Source organism: Henckelia pumila, chromosome 2 (assembly GCF_033568475.1).
Source record: "Henckelia pumila isolate YLH828 chromosome 2, ASM3356847v2, whole genome shotgun sequence".
Classification (NCBI taxonomy): Eukaryota; Viridiplantae; Streptophyta; class Magnoliopsida; order Lamiales; family Gesneriaceae; genus Henckelia; species Henckelia pumila.
In genome coordinates this window covers 126,213,321-126,236,671 of record NC_133121.1, presented here as the reverse complement: position 1 = coordinate 126,236,671, position 23,351 = coordinate 126,213,321, and the positions used below count along the sequence as shown (strand labels likewise).

General features: G+C 36.7%; 1 protein-coding gene across 1 annotated transcript; it reads left to right on the top strand.

Annotated features, from left to right (window-relative positions):
- The first annotated feature begins 12,752 nt into the window (after positions 1-12,752).
- On the top strand, positions 12,753-17,695 carry LOC140884255 (RING-H2 finger protein ATL48-like). Its single transcript, XM_073290955.1, has 3 exons — positions 12,753-15,264; positions 16,388-16,534; positions 17,295-17,695. Exons 1-3 carry the CDS (start codon positions 15,189-15,191, stop codon positions 17,318-17,320), a joined length of 249 nt encoding a protein of 82 aa, XP_073147056.1. The 5' UTR covers positions 12,753-15,188; the 3' UTR covers positions 17,321-17,695.
- Positions 17,696-23,351: the final 5,656 nt, after the last annotated feature.

Here is a 23,351-nt window from a genome sequence, read left to right as displayed (position 1 = left end):
CACATCATGTACTCTGGCCAGAGATTCGTCACACTAATATCTCCTCAGATCGCATAGGATATCCACACTCGCAAGTATGTGGTGAATCCTTGACAACAAAGCATCGACTCCTATATGTGTTGTAACTGTACCCAATCCCGACACCTGATGACCCCAATAGAGTCGGTAAACGAGTCAAAGCACAGTACTAGCATATAGAGTCTCAATGATGTCTCAAGTAGTAAGGACTAATGGTGTACAACCAAACCGCGGACTATATCCACTCGATAAGTGATAACCACTTGGAAAGTCCGGATAGGGTAGTTCGATCATTCATCGTATGAATATCCATTTGCATGCTTTGAACATCTCTATGTTCCTTACCAATGAAACGTGGTACTCCGCATCGCAAATGCTAGTCTCAAACTCGAGCGATCCTTATCCTTATTATCGGACGGCTCAATCGACTAGGAACAGTTTAGAATATACAGTGACTATAAGATGTGTTTCATGATAGACATCTCCATGTTCTACCACATCTTACATACACTATAGTATATTCAAGGTCTTTATCAAAACAACAATAGTATATCACAATATCACAATATGAAGAAAGACAAAGTCATTGCCATTAATAAAATTGTAAATAATATTAAACAAAAGATTGTTTATACAAAGAGTCATCAAAGCCCTTAGCCACAAGTTGGCTCACCGGGCACCCACTCTTTCAATCTCCCACTTGCCCTATAGCCAACTAGTCATACTACGTAGACCCATTGTTTCGCGATGTTTGTCAAATAATGGTCCTGGCAAGGGCTTAGTAAGTGGATCAGCGATATTGTCTGCAGAGGCCACTCTTTCGACAGTGATGTCTCCTCTTTCCACAATCTCCCGGATGATGTGGTATTTTCTCAGTACGTGTTTGGATCTTTGATGAGACCTTGGTTCCTTTGCCTGAGCAATGGCACCCGTGTTGTCACAGTACACCGGACTGGACCAACAACTTCAGGAATGACGCCCAACTCTTGGACGAAATTCCTCATCCAAACGGCCTCTTTAGCAGCAGCTGATGCTGCAATGTATTCAGCTTCAGTGGTGGAATCCGCTGTGGTGTCCTGCTTGGAACTCTTCCAAGAGACAGCACCGCCATTGAGCATGAACACAAATCCAGAGGTTGACTTCGAGTCATCCACGTCACTTTGGAAGCTAGAGTCGGTATAGCCTTCCAATTTTAGTTCTCTTCCTCCATATACCATGAACATATTCTTAGTCCTTCGTAAGTACTTAAGAATGTCCTTCACGGCTTTCCAATGCATTTGACCGGGATTAGCTTGATATCTGCTCGTGACGCTCAGAGCAAATGCTACATCCGGTCTGGTAGATATCATCCCATATATGATACTACCTATGGCTGACGCATATGGTACATGTGTCATTTTCTCTATCTCTTCATCAGTCTTGGGACACATAGACTTTGATAGAGAAACTCCATGACACATGGGTAGATGTCCTCTCTTGGACCCATCCATTGAAAACCGTTTCAATATGGTGTCGATGTAGGTTGATTGAGTGAGTCCTATCATTCTCTTAGATCTATCTCTATAGATCTGTATCCCAAGAATATAGGATGCCTCACCCAAATCCTTCATCGAGAATCTACCTGATAACCATATCTTTGTTGACTGCAACATCCCTACATCATTCCCAATGAGTAGGATGTCATCAACATAAAGTACTAAGAATGTCACAGCATCCTTAACTACTTTCTTGTACACGCATGGTTCCTCCGGATTCTTGATGAAACCAAAATCTTTTATTGTTTCATCAAATTTTTGGTTCCAACTTCTTGATGCTTGTTTTAGACCATAAATTGATCTCTGAAGCTTGCATACCTTATGCTCGCTTCCCATGGATGTGAACCCCTCAGGCTGCTTCATATAGATCTCTTCCTTAATGTCTCCATTAAGAAAAGCAGTCTTCACATCCATTTGTCATATCTCATAGTCATACCATGCAGCTATGGCAATAAGGATTCTTATGGACTTGAACATTGCAACTGGTGAAAAAGTTTCATCATAGTCAACTCCTTGTCTTTGAGTATAACCTTTCGCCACCAATCGCGCCTTGTAGGTCAATACCTTACCATCAGGCCCAAGATTTCTCTTGTAGATCCATTTACACCCTATTGGAACAATTCCATCGGGAGGATCTACTAAAGACCAAACTTGGTTTGTATGCATCGAATCTATTTCCGACTGCATAGCTTCAAGCCATAAATTTGAATCCGCATTAGAAATTGCTTCCTTGAAGTTTCTTGGATCACATCCAACATCGGGTTCATCTTGATCCCCTTCAAGAAGAAGACCATATCGAATAGGAGGTCTAGAAGTCCTCTCGGATCTTCTAGGTATAGGCGTGTCCAGCAATGGTTCCTGAGGTGTAGGATCGTTATTTTGTATTTCGGGTTCTTCTCGAATTTCTTCGAGTTCCATCATCTCGCCTTTCTTATCCAATAAGAACTCCTTCTCCAAGAAGGTGGCATTCCTTGAAACAAACACCTTTGTTTCAGCAGGATAATAGAAATAATATCCGATTGAATTCTTCGGATACCCTACAAAATAACATAAGCTGGATAGACTATCCAACTTATCTCCCACTGTCCGCTTCACGTAAGCAGGACATCCCCAAATCCTCAAGTACGAATACTTAGGAGCTTTGCCATTCCATAACTCGTATGGTGTTTTGTCCACTGCTTTAGTGTGGACGTTGTTCAACAACAATACCGCCGTTTCAAGCGCATAGCCCCAAAACGAAGGTGGAAGCTCAGTGAAGCTCATCATGGATCGAACCATGTCCAACAAAGTTCGATTACGACGCTCCGATACACCATTCAGCTGTGGTGTCATAGGAGGAGTCCACTGAGAGAGAATCTCATTCTCTTTCAGATAGTCCAAAAAATCGGTACTCAAGTATTCTCCACCTCGATCAGATCTAAGTGCTTTAATACTTTTACCTAGCTTGTTTTCTACTTCAGCCTTGAATTCTTTGAACTTTTCAAATGCTTCAGACTTATATTTCATTAAATATAAATACCCATACCTTGAATAATCATCAGTAAAGGTAATGAAGTAGGTGTGGCCATATTGAGTCCCAACTCTAAATGGACCACAAACATCTGTATGGATCAAATCCAACAGATTTTGACTACGCTCAGGTTTCCCCTTAAAAGGAGATTTAGTCATTTTTCCTTTTAGGCAGGATTCACAAGTAGGTAGAGAGTTAATATCAGACATATCAAACATGCCCTCTCCCACTAGCTTGTTCATCCTCCTTGAGGAAATATGACCTAGCCTAGCGTGCCAAAGGTTTGCCGGGTTTTGGCTATCGATTTTCCTTTTGTTTGTTGTTGCCGGTTTATCAACATAATTTATTGGAACGTCTTTTAGTTTTAAGTTGTATAGATCGTTTTCAAGTTGTCCATTTCCAATTAAACATTCATTCTTGTAAATATTGCAAATTCCATTCACAAAATTGCAAGAATAACCATCTCTATCAAGCATAGAAACAGAAATAATGTTTTTAATTAAATCCGGAACAAATAAAACATCTCTTAAAAGTAACTTAAAACCGTTCTGCAAAATTAAATAAACATCTCCCACGGCTTTTGCTTCAACTCTGGAACCATTTCCGAGCCTCAGCTGGGTCTCACCCATCCTAAGCCTGCGACTTCTTGTCATCATTTGCAACTCATTGCAAATATGAGATCTATATCTGGTATCCAATACCCAAGAAGTAGTATTAAGAAAAACATTTATTTTAATGTAAAACATACCCTTTGCAGTTCGTAACTACTTGAGTTTTTACTTGCAGTTACGTTTCCAATGACCGGGTTTCTTGCAGTGATGGCAAACTTGTTTAGACTTGTCCAATTTTGCATGTAACATTTGGCCTTGAGATCATGGTCCAACCATTTCTCTAGTTCGGCCAACCTTTCGGTAGTTACATCAGCCGGGGCTATTTTCGGAGAAGCCTTTTCTAACACTTAGAAAATCTTTACCGAACTTAGGACAATCTTAACTTATGGAATCATTCTGTATTGTTTGCGCCAGTAAGTTTGTTTTGTTGGAGAATAGAAACATGTGGATTACTGAGAATTCATTGTATGAAATACTGAAAAGAAACAGACAAATATCAGTGATTGTTTAAGCAATTTACTAAGACATAAAATAGGCGAAATTTATTTTATGAATCTCACTCCCACTATTTTAACGATTTCACTACCCTCTAGTGAAAACGGAAAACTGTTTTCCTTAGTGAGAACATGGAGTCCAATTGACAAACTTATAGTCCCGAATAATATCAGCCAACCATAATTTTCAAAAGGTAGAGCCCAATTGCTTCCAAAGCAACCTCCACGTTTTTACCTCATGTCCAATAAGGGCCCAATAATATGACGCCGATTATTGTGACATGTCAAGATGACCCATCAATATTAAGTTGTGATGGACGGTCGCCATGTGGATCCCCCAATAATATGAGCCGATCTCATGGAAGTTCCACCCAACTTACAACATGTGTCGATCCAATGTACAGCTTTTCGACGAACGGGCCCCCCCAATAATATGAGCCGGACCGTATCCGCGGGTAGCATCTCATACATTGATCGTTGATGGAAGGTAGGAACATTTAAACAAATTTAAATTTCCTTTATTTATCTTGATATCAATTTTAAATCATATTTAAAATGAGGGATTTTTAATTATAAAAATTTGTCTCATCATTTTTAAAATTTTGTATGCTTGTCGGATTCACACAATCTTGTTTAAAACATGCATACAACTATAATATCACATATTATATAGGATGATCGATTCCATTTCTAATCAACCCGTGGTTGCCAATCACGAGTCTTAGTCCAATCCTAGGTAATATGCAGTATGCAATGCAATCCTATTACATTTGCTTCCAATTTACATTTCTTCTGTCTTTATTGTCTGCTGGGCCCACCTCCATCTTCAAATCTTGATCTCCCACTAAATCTAATGTATTTACAATAAATAACAATGACAAGTAGGGGATACATTTTAAGGGGTGGGAACGGGCCATAAACCAAGCCCACTTTTATTACATATGACATTCATATTGGGCCATAAACCAGGCCCATTAATAAAACCAACAACAATAAAACAAATGTAAATTTCTAACATACACCTACAAAATTGGTCATGGCAATCGATCATCCTTATCCAATAACATTTAATTCAAAATTAATTTATTGGATAACATGCAATGGCAATTTAAATTTAAAAAAGATAAAATCATATCTCATACATAAAATCTTATTTTAAATATAAAATCATATTTTATCTTTTTATCAAATAAAATCATATTTTATCTATAAAATCCAATTTTATACATAAAATCATATTTTACTCAATATATCCATAAGATCATATCTTATCATCAATTGTACAAAAAATTAATTAATTTCAAAATTCAATTAAAGGATAAAATATTAAAATTTTCCAAAAATTCAAATTTATCCAAAAATCAATTTTAAAATTTTCGGACTCGAACAATTCGATCCGACGCCTCGTGGACCAATCAAAACAATTTTCGATCGGACCAAAAATAGAATTTTAACATATTAAAATTTAATTTAAAAATTAAAAAATAATTTTTCCCGCGGGCCGAGCGCTGCCCTGGGCAGCGATCACATCGCTGCCCTGGGCAGCGCCGTGCGCCGCCCTGTGCAGCGCCCAGCGCTGCGCAGGGCAGCGCCGTGCGCTGCCCGGGGCAGCGATCCAATCGCTGCCCGGGTTTTTGCCCGGGAAAAAAAATATTTTTATTTTAAAATATTTATTTTGTTTCAAAAACCGAGGCCTAAAAAATTTTTGTACAATCGATTAATTTAATCGCTTGATCTGAGCAACCTGGCTCTGATACCACTGTTGGAGAACGCGGCGATCAGATCAATCAGGATTGATACCCGGTGCAGCGGAAGTTTAAAAATTTTATATGGAACGATTCCATATTGGGTATCAAAACTTTTACGATTAAATTACGTGTGTGTAAAAATTTAAATAACAATTATATAATTTTTACCTTTAATCTCGTATCGAGATTTTGGACACCAACAGATTTCTCTGCTCTTGTTGTATCTCCCTGGAACCGATGGATGAACTGTTCTTCAATCAGGTCCACGAATAGAGATTTAATCCCTCTGATAGATTGCACTAGAAAATCTATCAGAAGTTTTCTACGAAGAGATTAACGAATTTGATTCGTTAAATCAGACTGTAATTCAAAATCACAGGCTGGATTTTTCTGACCGAGAGAGGGAAAGGGGGGCGGCCACACACGTTAGAAAATTACTTAGGTTTTCGAAAATTGTGACCTATTGTGTGTAATTTCTGTACTGCAATAACTTATTTATAATGTAGGCCACTAACAGCTTAGGGCCCATTAGTCATAAGTTCAGGCCCGACAAGCAAAGCCCGCATGTTCAGAAATTAATATAAAATTTATCGTGACTCCGATTGATAAACCGATTTTACCAATGTGCACAGAAACCATTTCTGCACCTTTTAAAGTCAAGATAAATTTTTCTGAATCCGAATTCAGTGATTTCCAAAAATGGCCATCCCTATGTCATTTTAGGAAATCTTACTCCTCTACTCTTAAATAAGAAGTCCAACTTCTTCGTTCATTAAATTTAACTCTTTAAATTTAACTATCTCAACGGGGATTAAAAATCCATTACACTGTGTGACCCTCAATGGTTCAGGGATACAGCTAGCCGTGGGCTCACAACTCCTTGTGACTCGGAACAACAATTTCCGACTTGCCCATCGAATCATGGTATGAGCGCCTAGCAACATCGCCCCATGATTCCCTAGGTATCACTGATAGTGCCTACAAGAACCAGTAGATTTTGGTTAGCGTACAGTACGGTCCCTTCATCCATATATCCCGATCGAATCAACAACCATTGGTATATCGAGAGTCGCTCGAGATTCGATAACTATGCAATGCATCTTGAAGATCAAATAGTGACATCGCATGTGCTACTAAGAAACCATTTCTTAAATCACATCATGTACTCTGGCCAGAGATTCGTCACACTAATATCTCCTCAGATCGCATAGGATATCCACACTCGCAAGTATGTGGTGAATCCTTGACAACAAAGCATCGACTCCTATATGTGTTGTAACTGTACCCAATCCCGACACCTGATGACCCCAATAGAGTCGGTAAACGAGTCAAAGCACAGTACTAGCATATAGAGTCTCAATGATGTCTCAAGTAGTAAGGACTAATGGTGTACAACCAAAACCGCGGACTATATCCACTCGATAAGTGATAACCACTTGGAAAGTCCGGATAGGGTAGTTCGATCATTCATCGTATGAATATCCATTTGCATGCTTTGAACATCTCTATGTTCCTTACCAATGAAACGTGGTACTCCGCATCGCAAATGCTAGTCTCAAACTCGAGCGATCCTTATCCTTATTATCGGACGGCTCAATCGACTAGGAACAGTTTAGAATATACAGTGACTATAAGATGTGTTTCATGATAGACATCTCCATGTTCTACCACATCTTACATACACTATAGTATATTCAAGGTCTTTATCAAAACAACAATAGTATATCACAATATCACAATATGAAGAAAGACAAAGTCATTGCCATTAATAAAATTGTAAATAATATTAAACAAAAGATTGTTTATACAAAGAGTCATCAAAGCCCTTAGCCACAAGTTGGCTCACCGGGCACCCACTCTTTCAATCTCCCACTTGCCCTATAGCCAACTAGTCATACTACGTAGACCCATTGTTTCGCGATGTTTGTCAAATAATGGTCCTGGCAAGGGCTTAGTAAGTGGATCAGCGATATTGTCTGCAGAGGCCACTCTTTCGACAGTGATGTCTTCTTAAGAATAATGATATTAAATCAATTAAAAACGTTTGATGAACCGGAAAAATGTATTTAAAAAACATTTCATAAATATTAACTTAATTTCTTTAATTTTAAAATGGTATTGCTATTCATTTAACTCGATTGATTTATTTTAATTTTAATATGTATATATTACCATTTATTAAAATTTTATAGTTTATGCAACAATATATAATATCTCCCTGGAATTGTTTTTAAAAATTAATAAGTTAATCATGACACCCAAATTACTTAGGATTTTTTGGATGTAAATATATTTTTAAAGGGTTTTTTTACGAATTTTCTTTTACACTATTTAAAATTGGGTTCAAACCTTGAACAAAATATCGTCACTGGGCTTTAGAAATATGTTTTACTGGACTTCAAAAGATCATTAATGGGCTTAAACAATATATTTTACTGGGCTCTGTGCTAGATGTTTCCTATAAAATCTGCGGCTAGGGTTTCAGAATCCACCATTTTACGTAGAACAAGTTTTCTCTGCGGCCGGTTGATTCTTCTGCCAAATTTCTTCTTTGATCGGGTTATTCCTCTTTCTCTTCTTACTGATTATTTGCTTCTGTTGTGGTTTTCGAAATTGATTTGTTTGTTTGTAATAGTATTTCTCGGATGATCTTTGTTGCATACGCTTTAAATTATACTTGTGCTTGCTGTTTTGATTTATCTCCGAATTTTCTACCGAATATCATGAGGTAGCAAGATAATAATGTCTGAATCCGATATTGTGTGTGTTACGTATCTAAGGATTCCTTTTTTCCTTGCGGTACCTCGAGTCCGGGTTTTTATGCTTTTTTGATATTGATTTGATAGTGTGAATATAAATTGCCCTTTATCTTCCGCGTTTGTTGGCCATTTGTGTATTAATGAACGAGAGCGTTATCGGCATTTTATGATTACATTAAAGTTTTTTTTAGAATGCTACATCCGTGGAGAATCGAATTTCTGATTAATGGGAACATGTTGGAATGAAAAAAAGTCGTTAGTAGTGTTCATAATCATTGAACATCACATTAAAAAGATAATCGGTCATGAAATCAAAAACCTCCACCATGATGAAGATCATGAACATGGTCATCATTTCCCCATCTAACGAACCTTTTAACTACTATATATTTACTGCCTTAAAAACTACTAAAACAGAAATCAACATATTTACTGCCTTAAAAACTACTAAAGTTGAAATCAACAGGAAGTAGTGTTCATACGCCGTCCTAAGTGAAGGAGGTGACAAGTTAGGGACATGAGTGTCATCAAATTCAGGAAAGAAGAACATGAATTCAGCCGCCACATCATTACTACTTCGGACTTGCCTGGAGAAATCGCGGTGCTGCTTCGGCTTCTCCCGACCGTTTCTTCTCCTCCTCCTCCTTGGCCGTGCTCCTCCTTCATTCTTTCGAACATCACCTATCATTAGTTAAAAATAAGAAAAACTGTTTTTTCAGTCACATATGATTAGTTAAATATAAGAAAAACTGTTTTTTCAATTTTGAATGTTTGTGTCTCTACGATTTGCTCAACTATATTTTCAGATTTTAGTTTTAATTTAGTTCGTTATTTTTAATTTTTTTGGTTATTTTAGTCCTTTTTTTCAACGTGAAGTTGATGTGACTGACACCAATACAGTGCTGATATGGAGCTAAAATGTGCAGTGTCAGTCACATATGCATTTTGGTAGTAAAAAGACTGAAATTACCAAAAATAAAAAATGCATGCCAAAACTAAAATGTGAAAATTACATAGATAACCTATATAATATAATGACATAACCTATATCAACAACAATCAGATACTTATAACATATGTTTCAAGATTAAATTCGATTAATACTTTATAGCATGATCCAAAAGAATATTTCCAGATGTCACAAGTGATGATGTAAGTATAATTAGTAAACCCAAAGCCAAAACATTAATCGTCATTCTCCTATTCCTTCCTCGTTCTCTAATTTCCTCTCTGTCCGGAAATTAAAATGGGTAAATCTTTGTAATCGATGTTTTAATTCCTAATCTTTATGCAATCTAACGTGGGAAGATAAGATAAAAATGGCACATAACTTATAACTCGTCATACGTGTGCAACAAGTGGCATACTACCAGTTTACGCAGATCAATACCATGTGGCAGTTTTTATCTTTCATTATCTTTTTGGAGATTATCCCATTTCTTTTTTCTTCGTTTAATATTCAATATCATGATATTTTCATCTTATAAAGTCACAATTTATGATTTATCGAGGAGTTTAAAAACAAAGGCAAAAATCTATGCTAGCAATGTTTATACAAAACTCAAAAGATATGCTAGTATTATCATGAACAACTTGGTACTCCGAACACTTATAATGTTGTACCACAAAAGAAAAGACTCTACTACTTACTGTAATGCTCGATATATACGAGCAACAATAGGAGATTCCATAACAATAATCAAGTTATTAATTAATTAGTAGGAGATGAGACTAGGAAATCACCCGTCACATACGTACAAAATTATTATAAAATTACAGTGGATCTCCTTTAAGAACTGGAGTGAGTTACCATATAAATGACATTAGATGCATTCGTTTCCATTAGGAATCCATGACATTAGGCATTCAAAAAATATATCATTTTAATTTGCTTGAAAGATATCATCTCATGTGAAAATTCATTCAAATTTTGGAATATTACTTGCTTCAAATTAGCAAATTATCATTATTAATTATTTTCAGTATCTGAAAGAAATGAATTGCTCTAATCGGTTCCGAAACAGCGATTATTTCCGAATTTGGCAAATAGCGGATGTTGAATGGGTTTCTGACAGTCGATTCATTGAATGGGTTTTTCTTATTTAGTGAATGGGCTATAAACAGCCCAAAAATCGAGTCCAATTATTAAGTTATCAAAAGCCTAATTTCTCTTTGTCGCAACTATTATTGGTTGCAATATCAAACACCTATTTCAATTTCAGCTACCGCTTTGAATAGCTTCTGTCGCAAACGATCCGGAAATTAATTTTTTCCCTTTCGACTATCTCCAGTATTTTTCGTCGGGGATTTTGCTAAATTTCTTTCGAGGTGAGTTTATGACGTTTGGGTTTTTTTTTCCTTGTTAATTGTATTGGGTAGGCAGAAACATTGAGAGCGAACATCAAGAATTTCATCAATATGTTTTACTTGATTATTATTTATGTTGAAGGATTGTTTTCCAAATTTATATTTTCATTCCGTATATCTAGCCATGGTTTTTGAAATTATTTCGGTTAAGGTTTAGTAATCATGTTTCATTCAACTTCGTTGATAGATTGAAATGGAGAAATATCACCAAGTACAATGCTTGGAACAGTCAATTAGCATTTCTTCTTGTGCCGTTTAGGTTTTTCTCTAGTTTTCGACTAACTAAATTGAACAGATGGGAACAGTCAATTCGGAACTAGAAGAACTGTTCCAAGGGAAAAAGCGTGTTAGGAATCCCTTTGTCCCAGTTGGTAAATTTCTCTTACTGTTAATCTTTACATTTCTTTACATTTGAGCTTATGCATAACATTCTCATTATGATATTTGCTTTCCTTGTAACTAACTGTAACAAGTGAAGTTGATGTCTTCTAGGCCCCTTTGTTCCCACTGAATTCTCATTTAAATATCAACTTTAACAAGTGAAGTTGATGTCTTCTATGCCCTTTTGTTCCCACTGAATTCTTATTTAAATATCAACTTTATGGTTTGTTTGGAGTCAATGTGGCGTGTGTTATATTATGATCTTTTGAGAAGCCGCACTATGGTCTGCATACTCTCGACAGCTTTAAGTCGTTATTATTATTTGATATATGTATCTTAGCCTAGTTTATAATGAGAACACAGACCACATCGCTATCCCTAATTTATTGATAGATTTTTCTAGTGTCATCCCTTTAGGTAATTCAATTCTTAATAGAAAATCAAATTTAGATTATATTCCACTAGGTGAATCCAAACCGAAGGTATTGATTTATCGGGTTGAAGAGTTCATCAAGGTTGTATGTCACACCACGATTTGCATTGGAGCGGTGTAGTACATGTAACGTTCCATTTCATAAACGTCTCTACAAAAAGCATTGCTGATGAAACTTTTACTCAGAGGTGTAATTATATAGGTGGAGAAAGAACAGTGAACGCACATAAGAGTATTTGCTTCACAATCAGTTGGGCTGTGAACATGGTTTTTGGATTATTATTATTTGTCATGATATGAAGCGACCTTGATACATTGCAAGCTGAATTATTTATAGTTGTGATTGTGGTTGTAAAATGTTATTTTTAGAAGTGGCGTCAGCTTGTCATAGCTTTTATGGAACACGATTGTTCCTTCAATTAAGTTATATTTCATGCAAGTCTCATGGTAGATAGAAGAAGTTAGCTGTGAAATGAAAGGGTATTGGTTTCATAGCTTTCGCAGGAGTAAAACAAAGGGTTAAATTTTCGAATAACCTACCATCATTGTACCAATCTCTTGGATCAACTTTCCTTGTAGCATGACAGTACATATTTGCCAGCATGGTTATGACATAAACCTTTTGACAGGCCAACATACTAATGACTAAACTGGTGAACTTTTTTTTCTACATATATCAGAAACTTTTTTCAATCCATTAACATCGAGGATTTTGTGTTTCAGGGGCCTTTATAACTGCAGGGGTTCTTACAGCTGGTTTGATTAGTTTCAGACAGGGGAATTCTCATTTGGGTCAGAAATTAATGAGAGCTCGTGTGGTAGCTCAAGGTGCCACAGTTGCGCTAATGGTTGGAACAGCTTATTACTATGGTGAGAAATTTTGATAATCCGCGATATCTGGTAGTTGCTGAATGAGTTTCGGCACACTTGTACTTTCCTCCTTGCCTGAATATTTATTTCTTCTTCTTCCTTTACTAATTGGACACGATTCCCTTGATCTCTGAGTTCATTTTGGGCTAGGAGCTGTATCCCGTGCATTTTAATGAGCATTATATGCTCATTGTATTTTATTGTCAAATACTAAATAATAAGTATGATATACATTTATCGGGCCAAGTATAATATGAGCAGAGGAGAGCAGTATATAATTATGTTTGATGTGACTCGTAGGGTGCCTTGTGCCAATACATAACATAACGACCCCGAAATGATAGATCAATTTTAATTCGAGTGAAGTGTTTTTGTTTTATGTTTATAAAATGATTTCTCCAATCGAGTGAAATGTTTTTTGTTTTATGTATAAAGAGATCACTCCATGTCCATCTTTCAATATAAGATTTGAAATCAAACCCTATTAATATAAATATTGGTGATTTGATCATTTGGATGCCGTTTTAATAGGTATGAATTACATGAGTATATAAATTTTGTACACTAGATATTTCTATTTTTAAATTTTGTTTCTTCAATGGTTCTCATTTTCACATTTTGGGGTAACATGCCTTTTTATTTCTCGAGTGCAAACATGTATAATTTTATGAAATTATACTTGAAATATGAATATCCTGTTAGTGAAAAAAAATTGCCTTAATTGGATTCTTCACGGTATTTTTTTTGTTTTTGAAGGTATTCTTCACGGTATCTTAGATTGAGTTGACACACTAAAACTCTTATGTAGTGCAAGGTGCAACGTACAATTTGAGCAATCTTCGAGCATATCTTTAATTACACTTGTAAATTCGATTTTATGTTTATCTAAATTTTACATTATACTATATGACTAATATTCTCAGATGTCACAAGTAATGATGTTAGTATAATTAGTAAACCCAAAGCCAAAACATTAATCGTCATTCTCCTATTCCTTCCTCGTTCTCTAATTTCCTCTCTGTCGGGAAATTAAAGTGGGTAAATCTTTGGAATCAATGTTTTAATATCTAATCTTTATGCAATCTAACGTGGGAAGATAAGATAAAAATGACACATAACATATAACTCGTCATACATGTGCGACAGGTGGCATACTACCATTTTATGCAGATCAATACCATGTGGCAGTTTTTATCTTTCATTATCTTTTTAGAGATTATCACATTTCCTTTTTCTTCGTATAATATTAAATATCATGATATTTTCATCTTACAAAGTCACAATTATGATTTATCGAGGAGCATAAAAATAAAGACAAAAATCTATTCTAGCAATGTTTCATACAAAACTCAAAAGATATGCTATTATTATCATGAACAACTTGGCACTCCGAACACTTATAATGTTGTACCACAGAAGAAAAGACTCGACTACTTACTGTAATGCTCGATATATACGAGCAACAATAGGAGATTCCATAACAATAATCAAGTTATTAATTAATTTGGAGGAGACCAGACCAGGAAATCACCCGTCACATACGTACAAAATTATTATAAAATTATAGTGGATCTCCTTTAAGAATTGGAGTGAGTTACCATATATGACATTAGATGCATTCGTTTCCATCATGAATCTATGACATTAGGCATTCAAAAAATATATCATTTTAATTTGCTTGAAAGATATCATCTAATGTGAAAAATCATTCAAATTTTGGAATATTACTTGCTTCAAATTAGCACATTATTATTATTAATTATTTTCAGTATCTGAAAAAAATGAATTGCTCTAATCGGTTCCGAAACAGCGATTATTTCCGAATTTGGCAAATAGCGGATGTTGAATGGGTTTCTGACAGTCGATTCAAGAAATTTGGATTGAATGAGTTTTTCTAATTTAGTGAATGGGCTATAAACAGCCCAAAAATCGAGTCCAATTATTAAGTTATCAAAAACCCAATTTCTCTTTGTCGCAACTATTATTGGTTGCAATATCAAACACCTGTTTCAATTTCAGCTATCGCTTTGAATAGCTTCTGTCGCAAACGATCAGGAAATTTATTTTTTCCCTTTCGACTCTCTCCAGTATTTTTCGCCGGGGATTTTGCTAAATTTATTTCGAGGTGAGTTTATGACGTTTGGGTTTTTTTTTCCTTCTTGTTAATTGTATTGGGTAGGCAGAAACATTGAGAGCGAAAATCAAGAATTTCATCAATCTGTTTTACTTGATTATTATTTATGTTGAAGGATTGTTTTCCAAATTTATATTTTCATTCGATATATCTAGCCATGGTTTTTGAAATTATTTCGGTTAAGGTTTAGAAATCATGTTTCATTCAACTTCGTTGATAGATTGAAATGGAGAAATATCACCAAGTACAATGCTTGGAACAATCAATTAGCATTTTTTCTTGTGTCGTTTAGGTTTTTCTCTAGTTTTCGACTAACTATATTGAACAGATGGGAACAGTCAATTCGGAACTAGAAGAACTGTTCCAAGGGAAAAAGCGTGTTAGGAATCCCTTTGTCCGAGTTGGTAAATTTAACTTCCTGTTAATCTTTTGTAATTTGTTTATGCTTACATTTATTTACATTTGAGCTTATGCATAACATTCTCATTATGATATTTGGTTTCCTTGTAACTGTAACAAGTGAAGTTGATGTCTTATATGCCCCATTGTTCCCATTGAATTCCCATTGAAATATCAACTTTATGGTTTGTTTGGAGTCAATGTGGCGTGTGTTATATTATTTATCTTTTGAGAAGCCGCACTATGGTCTGCATACTCTCGACAGCTTTAAGTCGCTATTATTATTTGATATATGTATCTTAGCCTAGTTTATAATGAGAACACAGACCACATCGCTATCCCTAATTTGTTGATAGCTTTTTCTAGTGTCATCCCTTTAGTTAATTCAATTCTTAATAGAAAATCAAATTTAGATTATATTCCACTAGGTGAATCCAAACCGAAGGTATTGATTTATCGGGTTGAAGAGTTCATCAAGGTCGTATGTCACACCACGATTTGCATTGGAGCGGTGTAGTACATGTAACGTTCCGTTTCATAAGCGTCTCTACAAAGAGCATTGCTGATGAAACTTTTACTCAGAGGTGTAATTATATAGGTGGAGAAAGAACATTGAACGCACATAAGAGTATTTGCTTCACAATCAGTTGGGCTGTGAACATGGTTTTTGGATTATTAATTATTTGTCTTGATATGAAGCGACCTTGATACATTTCAAGCAGAATTATTTATAGTTGTGATTGTGGTTGTAAAATGTCATTTTTAGAAGTGGCGTCAGCTTGTCATAGCTTTTATGGAACACGATTGTTCCTTCAATTAAGTTGTATTTCATGCAAGTCTCATGGTAGATAGAAGAAGTTAGCTGTGAAATGAAAGGGCATTGGCTTCACAGCTTTCGCAGGAGTAAAACAAAGGGTTAAATTTTCGAATAACCTACCATCATTGTACCAATCTCTTGGATCAACTTTCCTTATAGCATGACAGTACATATTTACCAGCATGGTAATGACATAAACCTTTTGACAGGCCAACATACTAATGACTAAACTGGTGAACTTTTTTTTTTTTTTTTTACATATATCAGAAACTTTTTTCAATCCATTAACATCGAGGATTTTTGTGTTTCAGGGGCCTTTATAATTGCGGGGGTTCTTACAGCTGGTTTGATTAGTTTCAGACATGGGAATTCTCATTTGGGTCAGAAATTAATGAGAGCTCGTGTGGTAGCTCAAGGTGCCACAGTTGTGCTAATGGTTGGAACAACTTATTACTATGGTGAGAAATTTTGATAATCTGCGATGTCCGGTAGTTGCTGAATGAGCTTCGGCACACTTGTACTTTCCTCCTTGCCTGAATATTTATTTTTTCTTCTTTCTTTTCTAATTGGACACGATTCCCTTGATCTCTGAGTTCATTTTGGGCTAGGAGGTGAGATCTGTATCCCGTGCATTTTAATGAGCATTATATGCCCATTGTATTTTATTGTCAGATACTAAATAATAAGTATGATATACATTTATCAGTCCAAGTATAATATGAGCAGAGGAGAGCAGTGTATAGTTATGTTTGATGTGGCTCGTAGGGTGCCTTGTGCCAATACATAACGACCCTGAAATGATAGATCAATTTTAATTCGAGTGAAGTGTTTTTGTTTTATGTTTATAGAATGATTTCTCCAATCCGAGTGAAATGTTTTTTGTTTTATGTATAGAGAGATCACTCCATGTCCATCTTTCAATATAAGATTTGAAATCAAACCCTATCAATATAAATATTGGTGATTTGATCATTTGGGTGCCGTTTTAATAGGTATGAATTACATGAGTATATAAATTTTGTACACTAGATATTTCTATTTTTAAATTTTGTTTCTTCAATGGTTCTCATTTTCACATTTTGGGGTAACATGCTTTTTTTATTTCTCGAGTGCAAACATGTATAATTTTATGAAATTATACTTGAAATATGAATATCCTGTTAGTGAAAAAAAATTGCCTTAATTGGATTCTTCACGGTATTTTTTTTGTTTTTGAAGGTATTCTTCACGGTATCTTAGATTGAGTTGACACACTAAAACTCTTATGTAGTGCAAGGTGCAACATACAATTTGAGCAATCTTCGAGCATATCTTTAATTACACTTGTAAATTCGATTTTATTTTTATCTAAATTTTACATTATACTATATGTGTAAGGTCCAAAAAGTACCCTACCTTAATCACGGTTAATTTATTAAATTATATGATTTAATGCATGTTATTTAGAATGTTTAATTGCTATGTTTAATTATGTGATTAAACTAAATGCCTGAAATTTTATGCAATACGTATGATTTTAAAGTTTTCATATTGGAATTAATCTTGGGTCGCAGGAACGAGTTTAGCCTTGAAGAGAGTAAGAAAATATTTTTTTTATTAAGTTTAAAGGTATGCAGTGTATTTTTATTGGGAGAATACAAATTTTAAAGATTTAAAATGTAACTAATGGGCCGTGTTGGAGCCCATTAGTCACAAAAGAAATAAGCGTTCAGATTTCTTTTCTTCTAAACTCTCATTTTTTTAACGCTCTTTTTTCTTTCAAATCTCTCTCAATCGAACGCTGCATCAAAGCTAGGGTTCTTCGACTTCTCAAGGCTAGATCGTTCTGCCGTCCAGGTTAATCCCAATCAGACGATTCAGGCAAGTTTTTACTGTTTTTAAACTCATTCAAGAATATATGTATTTTTTTTTTAGGTAAAACCCTAGGTGTTTGATTGATGATCTATGCATGTTTCTTGAAAATTTTATGATTATGTTGCTTGATTGTGATACGTGAAGCATTCCTGATGTGTTCGGTTCATGTTTATTGAGTTTTGAAAGATTTGAATGCATTATATCAGATTTTTGGGTAAAAGTAGTTATGAAGATTTTTGACTCAAAATCTTTGAATGTTTGATGTATTGGTACAAGTTATTTTGAAATTTTGATGTTGCTGAATGGTATTTTTGATGGAAAAATCGTCCCTAAGCAATGTGATTTTGAAAAAGTGCAGAAAAGATCAGTTTTCGGAAAAAGGAGTCGCGACGGCGCGCCCGCGCCTGAGTCGCGCAGGTCTGCGCACAGGAGGCGCGCCCGCACTTTTGCGAGCGGGCGGCGCGGCCGCGCTGGTTGTGCGCGCGCCCGCGCCGGTTGCAGCGCCGAGACGGCGCATGTAGCGCGGCCGCACCGCAGGCTCGAACTTCCCACCCCATTTTACGAGTTTTTGAGTCCTAAAAATCATGATTTTGATATTTTAAGGTATTTTAATTATTTTTAAGAATGTTCATGAAGAATGTTAAAGTTTTCAGGGTCCGAAACGGACGTAATGCCTCACGTGGATCGGTCAAGTTATGTATTGCATGATTATGTGATTTTCTCATGAAAGCTAATTTCTCATGAAATGATTTGAAGGAATTTAAACATGTAGCATCACGAGAAATTTTATGAGCATGTTACGAGGTTTATGAAAATGATATGATATGATCTGATAAGATGAATGATATGATACCTGAAAAATATTTTGATGAATTATGCGTCTTGTGGTGATTATATGGGGTATGCACTTCTGGATGAGCTCCGGAGCGGCTATCCAAACATGGCTCACGGGATGGTTATATGAGGTATGCACTTCGGGATGAGCGCCGAAGCGGCTATCCAAATAATGAAAGTTTACGGGCGTAATGCCATATGCTTGTTGATCAACAAGAAACCATGAATGGCTCGTTATGACGGTTACCACACTACTCATACTTCATCACCTCAAATATTTTTATGTTATGGCTACATCAAAGTTATGTTTATTGCATGAAAGTTTAAGTTAATGTTTTTCTTTTAAAGTAGAAAATCCTTTTTCTGCCTGTTCTTGCTGAGTTTTTCGACTCACTATACTTGAATGGTGCAGGTAACGATGATGTGGATGCTTACATTGATGATTATGTGACCGGGCATGAAGAAGAGGCCGGGGTTGGTCCAACGGGCAATGCATAAGTGTGAACGCTTTAGCTTGGGAGATGTTTTAAAAACATTTGTTTTATTTTATTTTTATTTGATGAGAGGCAAACAAGTTTAATATTCTTTAGTTGTTGGCCATGTTTGGCAAAGATTTTTAGATACTATTTTATTATGTGAAATTTTTATCCTTTTAATAAAGAAGATGATGCTTCCGCAAAATTTTTATTTTTACCAAATTTAAGTATGTATGTTTGAGTAACGTTTCGATTGTGAAATTGGGACGTTACAGCTTGGTATCAGAGCAGTTCGCTCTGGGTTTGTCGCACACATGCATTCTCGCCACGATCCTATGCTTCGTCTTCATGTCTGTAAGTTTTATGTTATGGATTGTTTAAGATGCATGATAATGTTTTTGATTTATAGAGTATGCCTATTGAGTAGGATGTTATGTTTAAATAACGTAATTAAGCATGTGAACTGTATGGACATCAGGATCATGGCTAATCGTAGGAATCCGAACAATGAGGAAAATCAGAACAACCAGTTTTTGGCTGGGTTGTCGACTCTGTTGCAAGAGCATAGTAGAGCTCAAGGAGAACAGATTCAACAGTTAATCCAAGCACAAGCGGGAGGACGGAACAACAATCAGCCGCTATTAACTAATCCAATCTTTAAACAGTTTAAGGATCTAGGGCCACAGGAGTTCAAAGGAGGGGCTGATCCCCTTGTAGCCGAGGAATGGGTGCAGTCAGTGGGGACTATTTTTGACTACATGCAGCTCACTGATGCAGACCGTGTGAGGTGTGTCATCTTTATGTTCCGTGATGATGCACAGGTTTGGTGGGAGAGAGCCCGTTCTGCTGTGGATATGACTACGTTGACTTGGAATGGATTCAAAGATGTGTTCTATGGAAAATATTTCACTATCAGCACCAGGACTAGACTTGCTAGAGAATTTCTGGAGCTCCGTCAAGGGAGCATGTCCATTGCCGAGTATGTGAAGAAGTTTGAGAGAGGGAGGTACTTTGTGCTCATGATTTCGGGCAATGCTGCAGAGGAGTTGAAGCATTTCACAGAGGGACTGAATGCCACTATTCGACGAGATGTCAGGTTGAGTGGGGCACAAACGTACCGAGCAGCAGTGGATGAGGCTAGATAAGGGGTTCATCAAACCGAGTGTATCGCCTTGGGGTGCACCGGTGTTGTTCGTCAAGAAGAAAGATGGGTCAATGAGATTGTGCATTGACTACAGAGAGCTGAACCAAGTTACAGTGAAGAACAGATATCCCTTGCCCAAAATAGACGACTTGTTCGACCAATTGCAAGGGGCAGAGTTGTTCTAAAAAATCGATCTACGATCAGGTTACCATCAACTGAAGGTAAAAGATGCAGATGTGCAGAAAACAACATTCAGGACTCGCTATGGCCACTACGAGTTCTTGGTAATGCCGTTTGGGTTGACCAATGCACCAGCTGTGTTTATGGATTTGATGAACAGGGTGTTTCAACCTTTCTTGGATCGGTTTGTCATAGTCTTCATAGATGACATATTGATCTATTCTCGTAGTAGGGAGGAACATCGTCAACACTTGACTACAGTGTTGCAAATTTTGAAAGAAAAGCAGTTGTATGCTAAATTCAGTAAGTGTGAATTTTGGCTGGAGCAGATTTCATTTTTGGGTCATATAGTTTCAGCTAAAGGGATTGAGGTCGATCCGTCTAAGGTGGAAGCGGTTCGGAATTGGGTTGCTCCGAAGAATGCTACAGAAATACGAAGTTTCTTGGGTTTAGCAGGCTACTACAGGAGATTTATTCAAGACTTCTCTAAGATATCTCTACCACTGACTTTCTTAACTCGAAAAGGTGTGAAGTTTGTGTGGTCAGATCAATGTGAGAAGAGCTTTGCCGAATTGAAAGAAAGACTGATGTCAGCGCCAGTGCTAGCAATTCCCGAAGGCACAGGTTGTTTTGTGGTTTATACCGATGCTTCTAAGAGTGGATTAGGAGCTGTTTTGATGCAGGATAATAAAGTAATAGCATATGCATCTCGACAGCTGAAGGTTCATGAGAGGAACTACCCGACTCATGATCTTGAATTGGCGGCAGTGGTTTTTGCTTTGAAGCTTTGGAGACACTACTTGTACGGCGAAAGATGTCAGATTTTTACTGATCACAAAAGCCTAAAATATTTCTTCACTCAGAAGGAGTTGAATATGAGGCAGAGGCGATGGCTGGAATTAGTGAAGGACTACGACTGTGACATTAGCTATTATCCGGGTAAAAGCTAATGTTGTAGCAGATGCATTGAGTCACAAGTCTGCGACATTGAACCAATTGACAGTCCAGCAGGAATTGATTGCTGAAATTGAACAGATGAGGTTTGAGGTATTCGAACCAATGGAGGTATGAACTCTAGCAGCCTTAACAGTAGTGCCTAGTTTGCTTGAGAGAATTCGTGCAGGCCAAGCTTCTGATGAATAGTTGACGTTGTGGAGGAACAGAGATGAAGCTAAGGGTGATACATTGTAAAATGTCAAAGATGGAATTGTTCATCACCGAGGTAGAATGTGGGTGCCAGTAGTAGACTCACTGAGAGTTGAAGTGATGACTGAAGCCCATACTGTTCCGTATTTCATTCATCCAGGAAGTACGAAAATGTATAAGGATATGCAATCCTTATATTGGTGGTCAGGAATGAAGAAGGATGTTGTTAAATTTGTGAATGAATGTTTGACTTGCCAGCAGGTGAAGATCGAGCATCAGAGACCGGCAAGACTCCTGAAACCATTGCCAATACCCACATGGAAGTGGGAAGATGTCACCATGGATTTCGTTGTAGGATTGCCAGTTTCAACGCGAAGGATGAACTCGATTTGGGTGATAGTTGACAGGTTAACTAAGTCAGCTCACTTTATTCCAGTCAGGAATAACTTCTCGATGAATCAGTATGCAGAGCTGTACATTCGAGAAATTGTCAGATTGCATGGAGTACCAGCGAGGATAGTATCTGACAGAGACCCTAAATTCACTTCAAACTTTTGGGAAAGTTTACATAGAGGATTGGGAACGAAGCTAGCTTTCAGTACAGCTTTCCACCCTCAGACAGATGGTCAGTCAGAACGAGTGATCCAAATACTCGAAGACATGTTGAGAGCTTGTATAATCGAATTTGGAGGTAATTGGGAATCGAAATTGCCTTTAGTGGAGTTTATTTACAACAATAGTTATCAAGCAGCTATTGGCATGGCTTCTTATGAGGCGTTGTATGGGAGAAGGTGTAGAACTTCCCTACACTGGGACGAAGTTGGAGAAAGAGCTGTTTTGGGACCGAAAATAGTGACCCAAACAGTAGATGTGATAGCCAAGATCAGAGATAGAATGTTGACAGCTCAAAGTCGACAGAAAAGTTACGCCGACCAGCGACGTAGAGATTTGGATTTTGAAGTAGGTGACCATGTATTTTTAAAGGTGTCACCATGGAAAGGTATCATGAGATTCGGGAAAAAGGGTAAATTGAGCCCAAGATATATAGGACCTTTTGAGATCCTAGAAAAGGTTGGGGCTCGAGCTTACCGAGTGGCACTACTACCCAACTTGGAGGGTGTTCACAATGTCTTCCATATCTCTATGCTAAGGAAGTATGTGGAAAATCTTTCTCATGTTATCTGCCATGAGCCAGTGGATTGGATGCCAGACTTGTCCTACGAGGAGATGTATGTTCAAATCTTAGACCGACAAGTTTGTAGGTTGAGAAACAGAGAGATTCCAATGGTGAAAGTCTTATGGGGCAACCAGTTGGTTGAGGAAGCTACCTGGGAAACCGAGCAGGATATTCGAGCACGCTATCCTGAACTCTTTGGTAAGTCGAATTTCGAGGACGAAATTCTTTTAAGGAGGGTAGAGTTGTAAGGTCCAAAAAGTCCACTAGCTTAATCACGGTTAATTGATTAAATTATATGATTTAATGCATGTTATTTAGAATGTTTAATTGCTATGTTTAATTATGTAATTAAATTAAATGCCTGAAATTTTATGCAATACGTATGATTTTAAAGTTTTCATGTTGGAATTAATCTTGAGTCGCAGGAACGAGTTTAGCCTTGAAGCGAGTAAGAAAATATTTTT

Bases quoted from the DNA above. Each gene is read 5' to 3' on its own strand.
- LOC140884255 (XM_073290955.1), top strand. From the start codon at position 15,189: ATGGGAACAGTCAATTCGGAACTAGAAGAACTGTTCCAAGGGAAAAAG. The intron at 15,265-16,387 runs GTAAATTTAACT...TTTGTGTTTCAG, and splicing joins GAATCCCTTTGTCCGAGTTG to GGGCCTTTATAATTGCGGGG. The intron at 16,535-17,294 runs GTGAGAAATTTT...TTGTTTTTGAAG, and splicing joins TGGAACAACTTATTACTATG to GTATTCTTCACGGTATCTTA.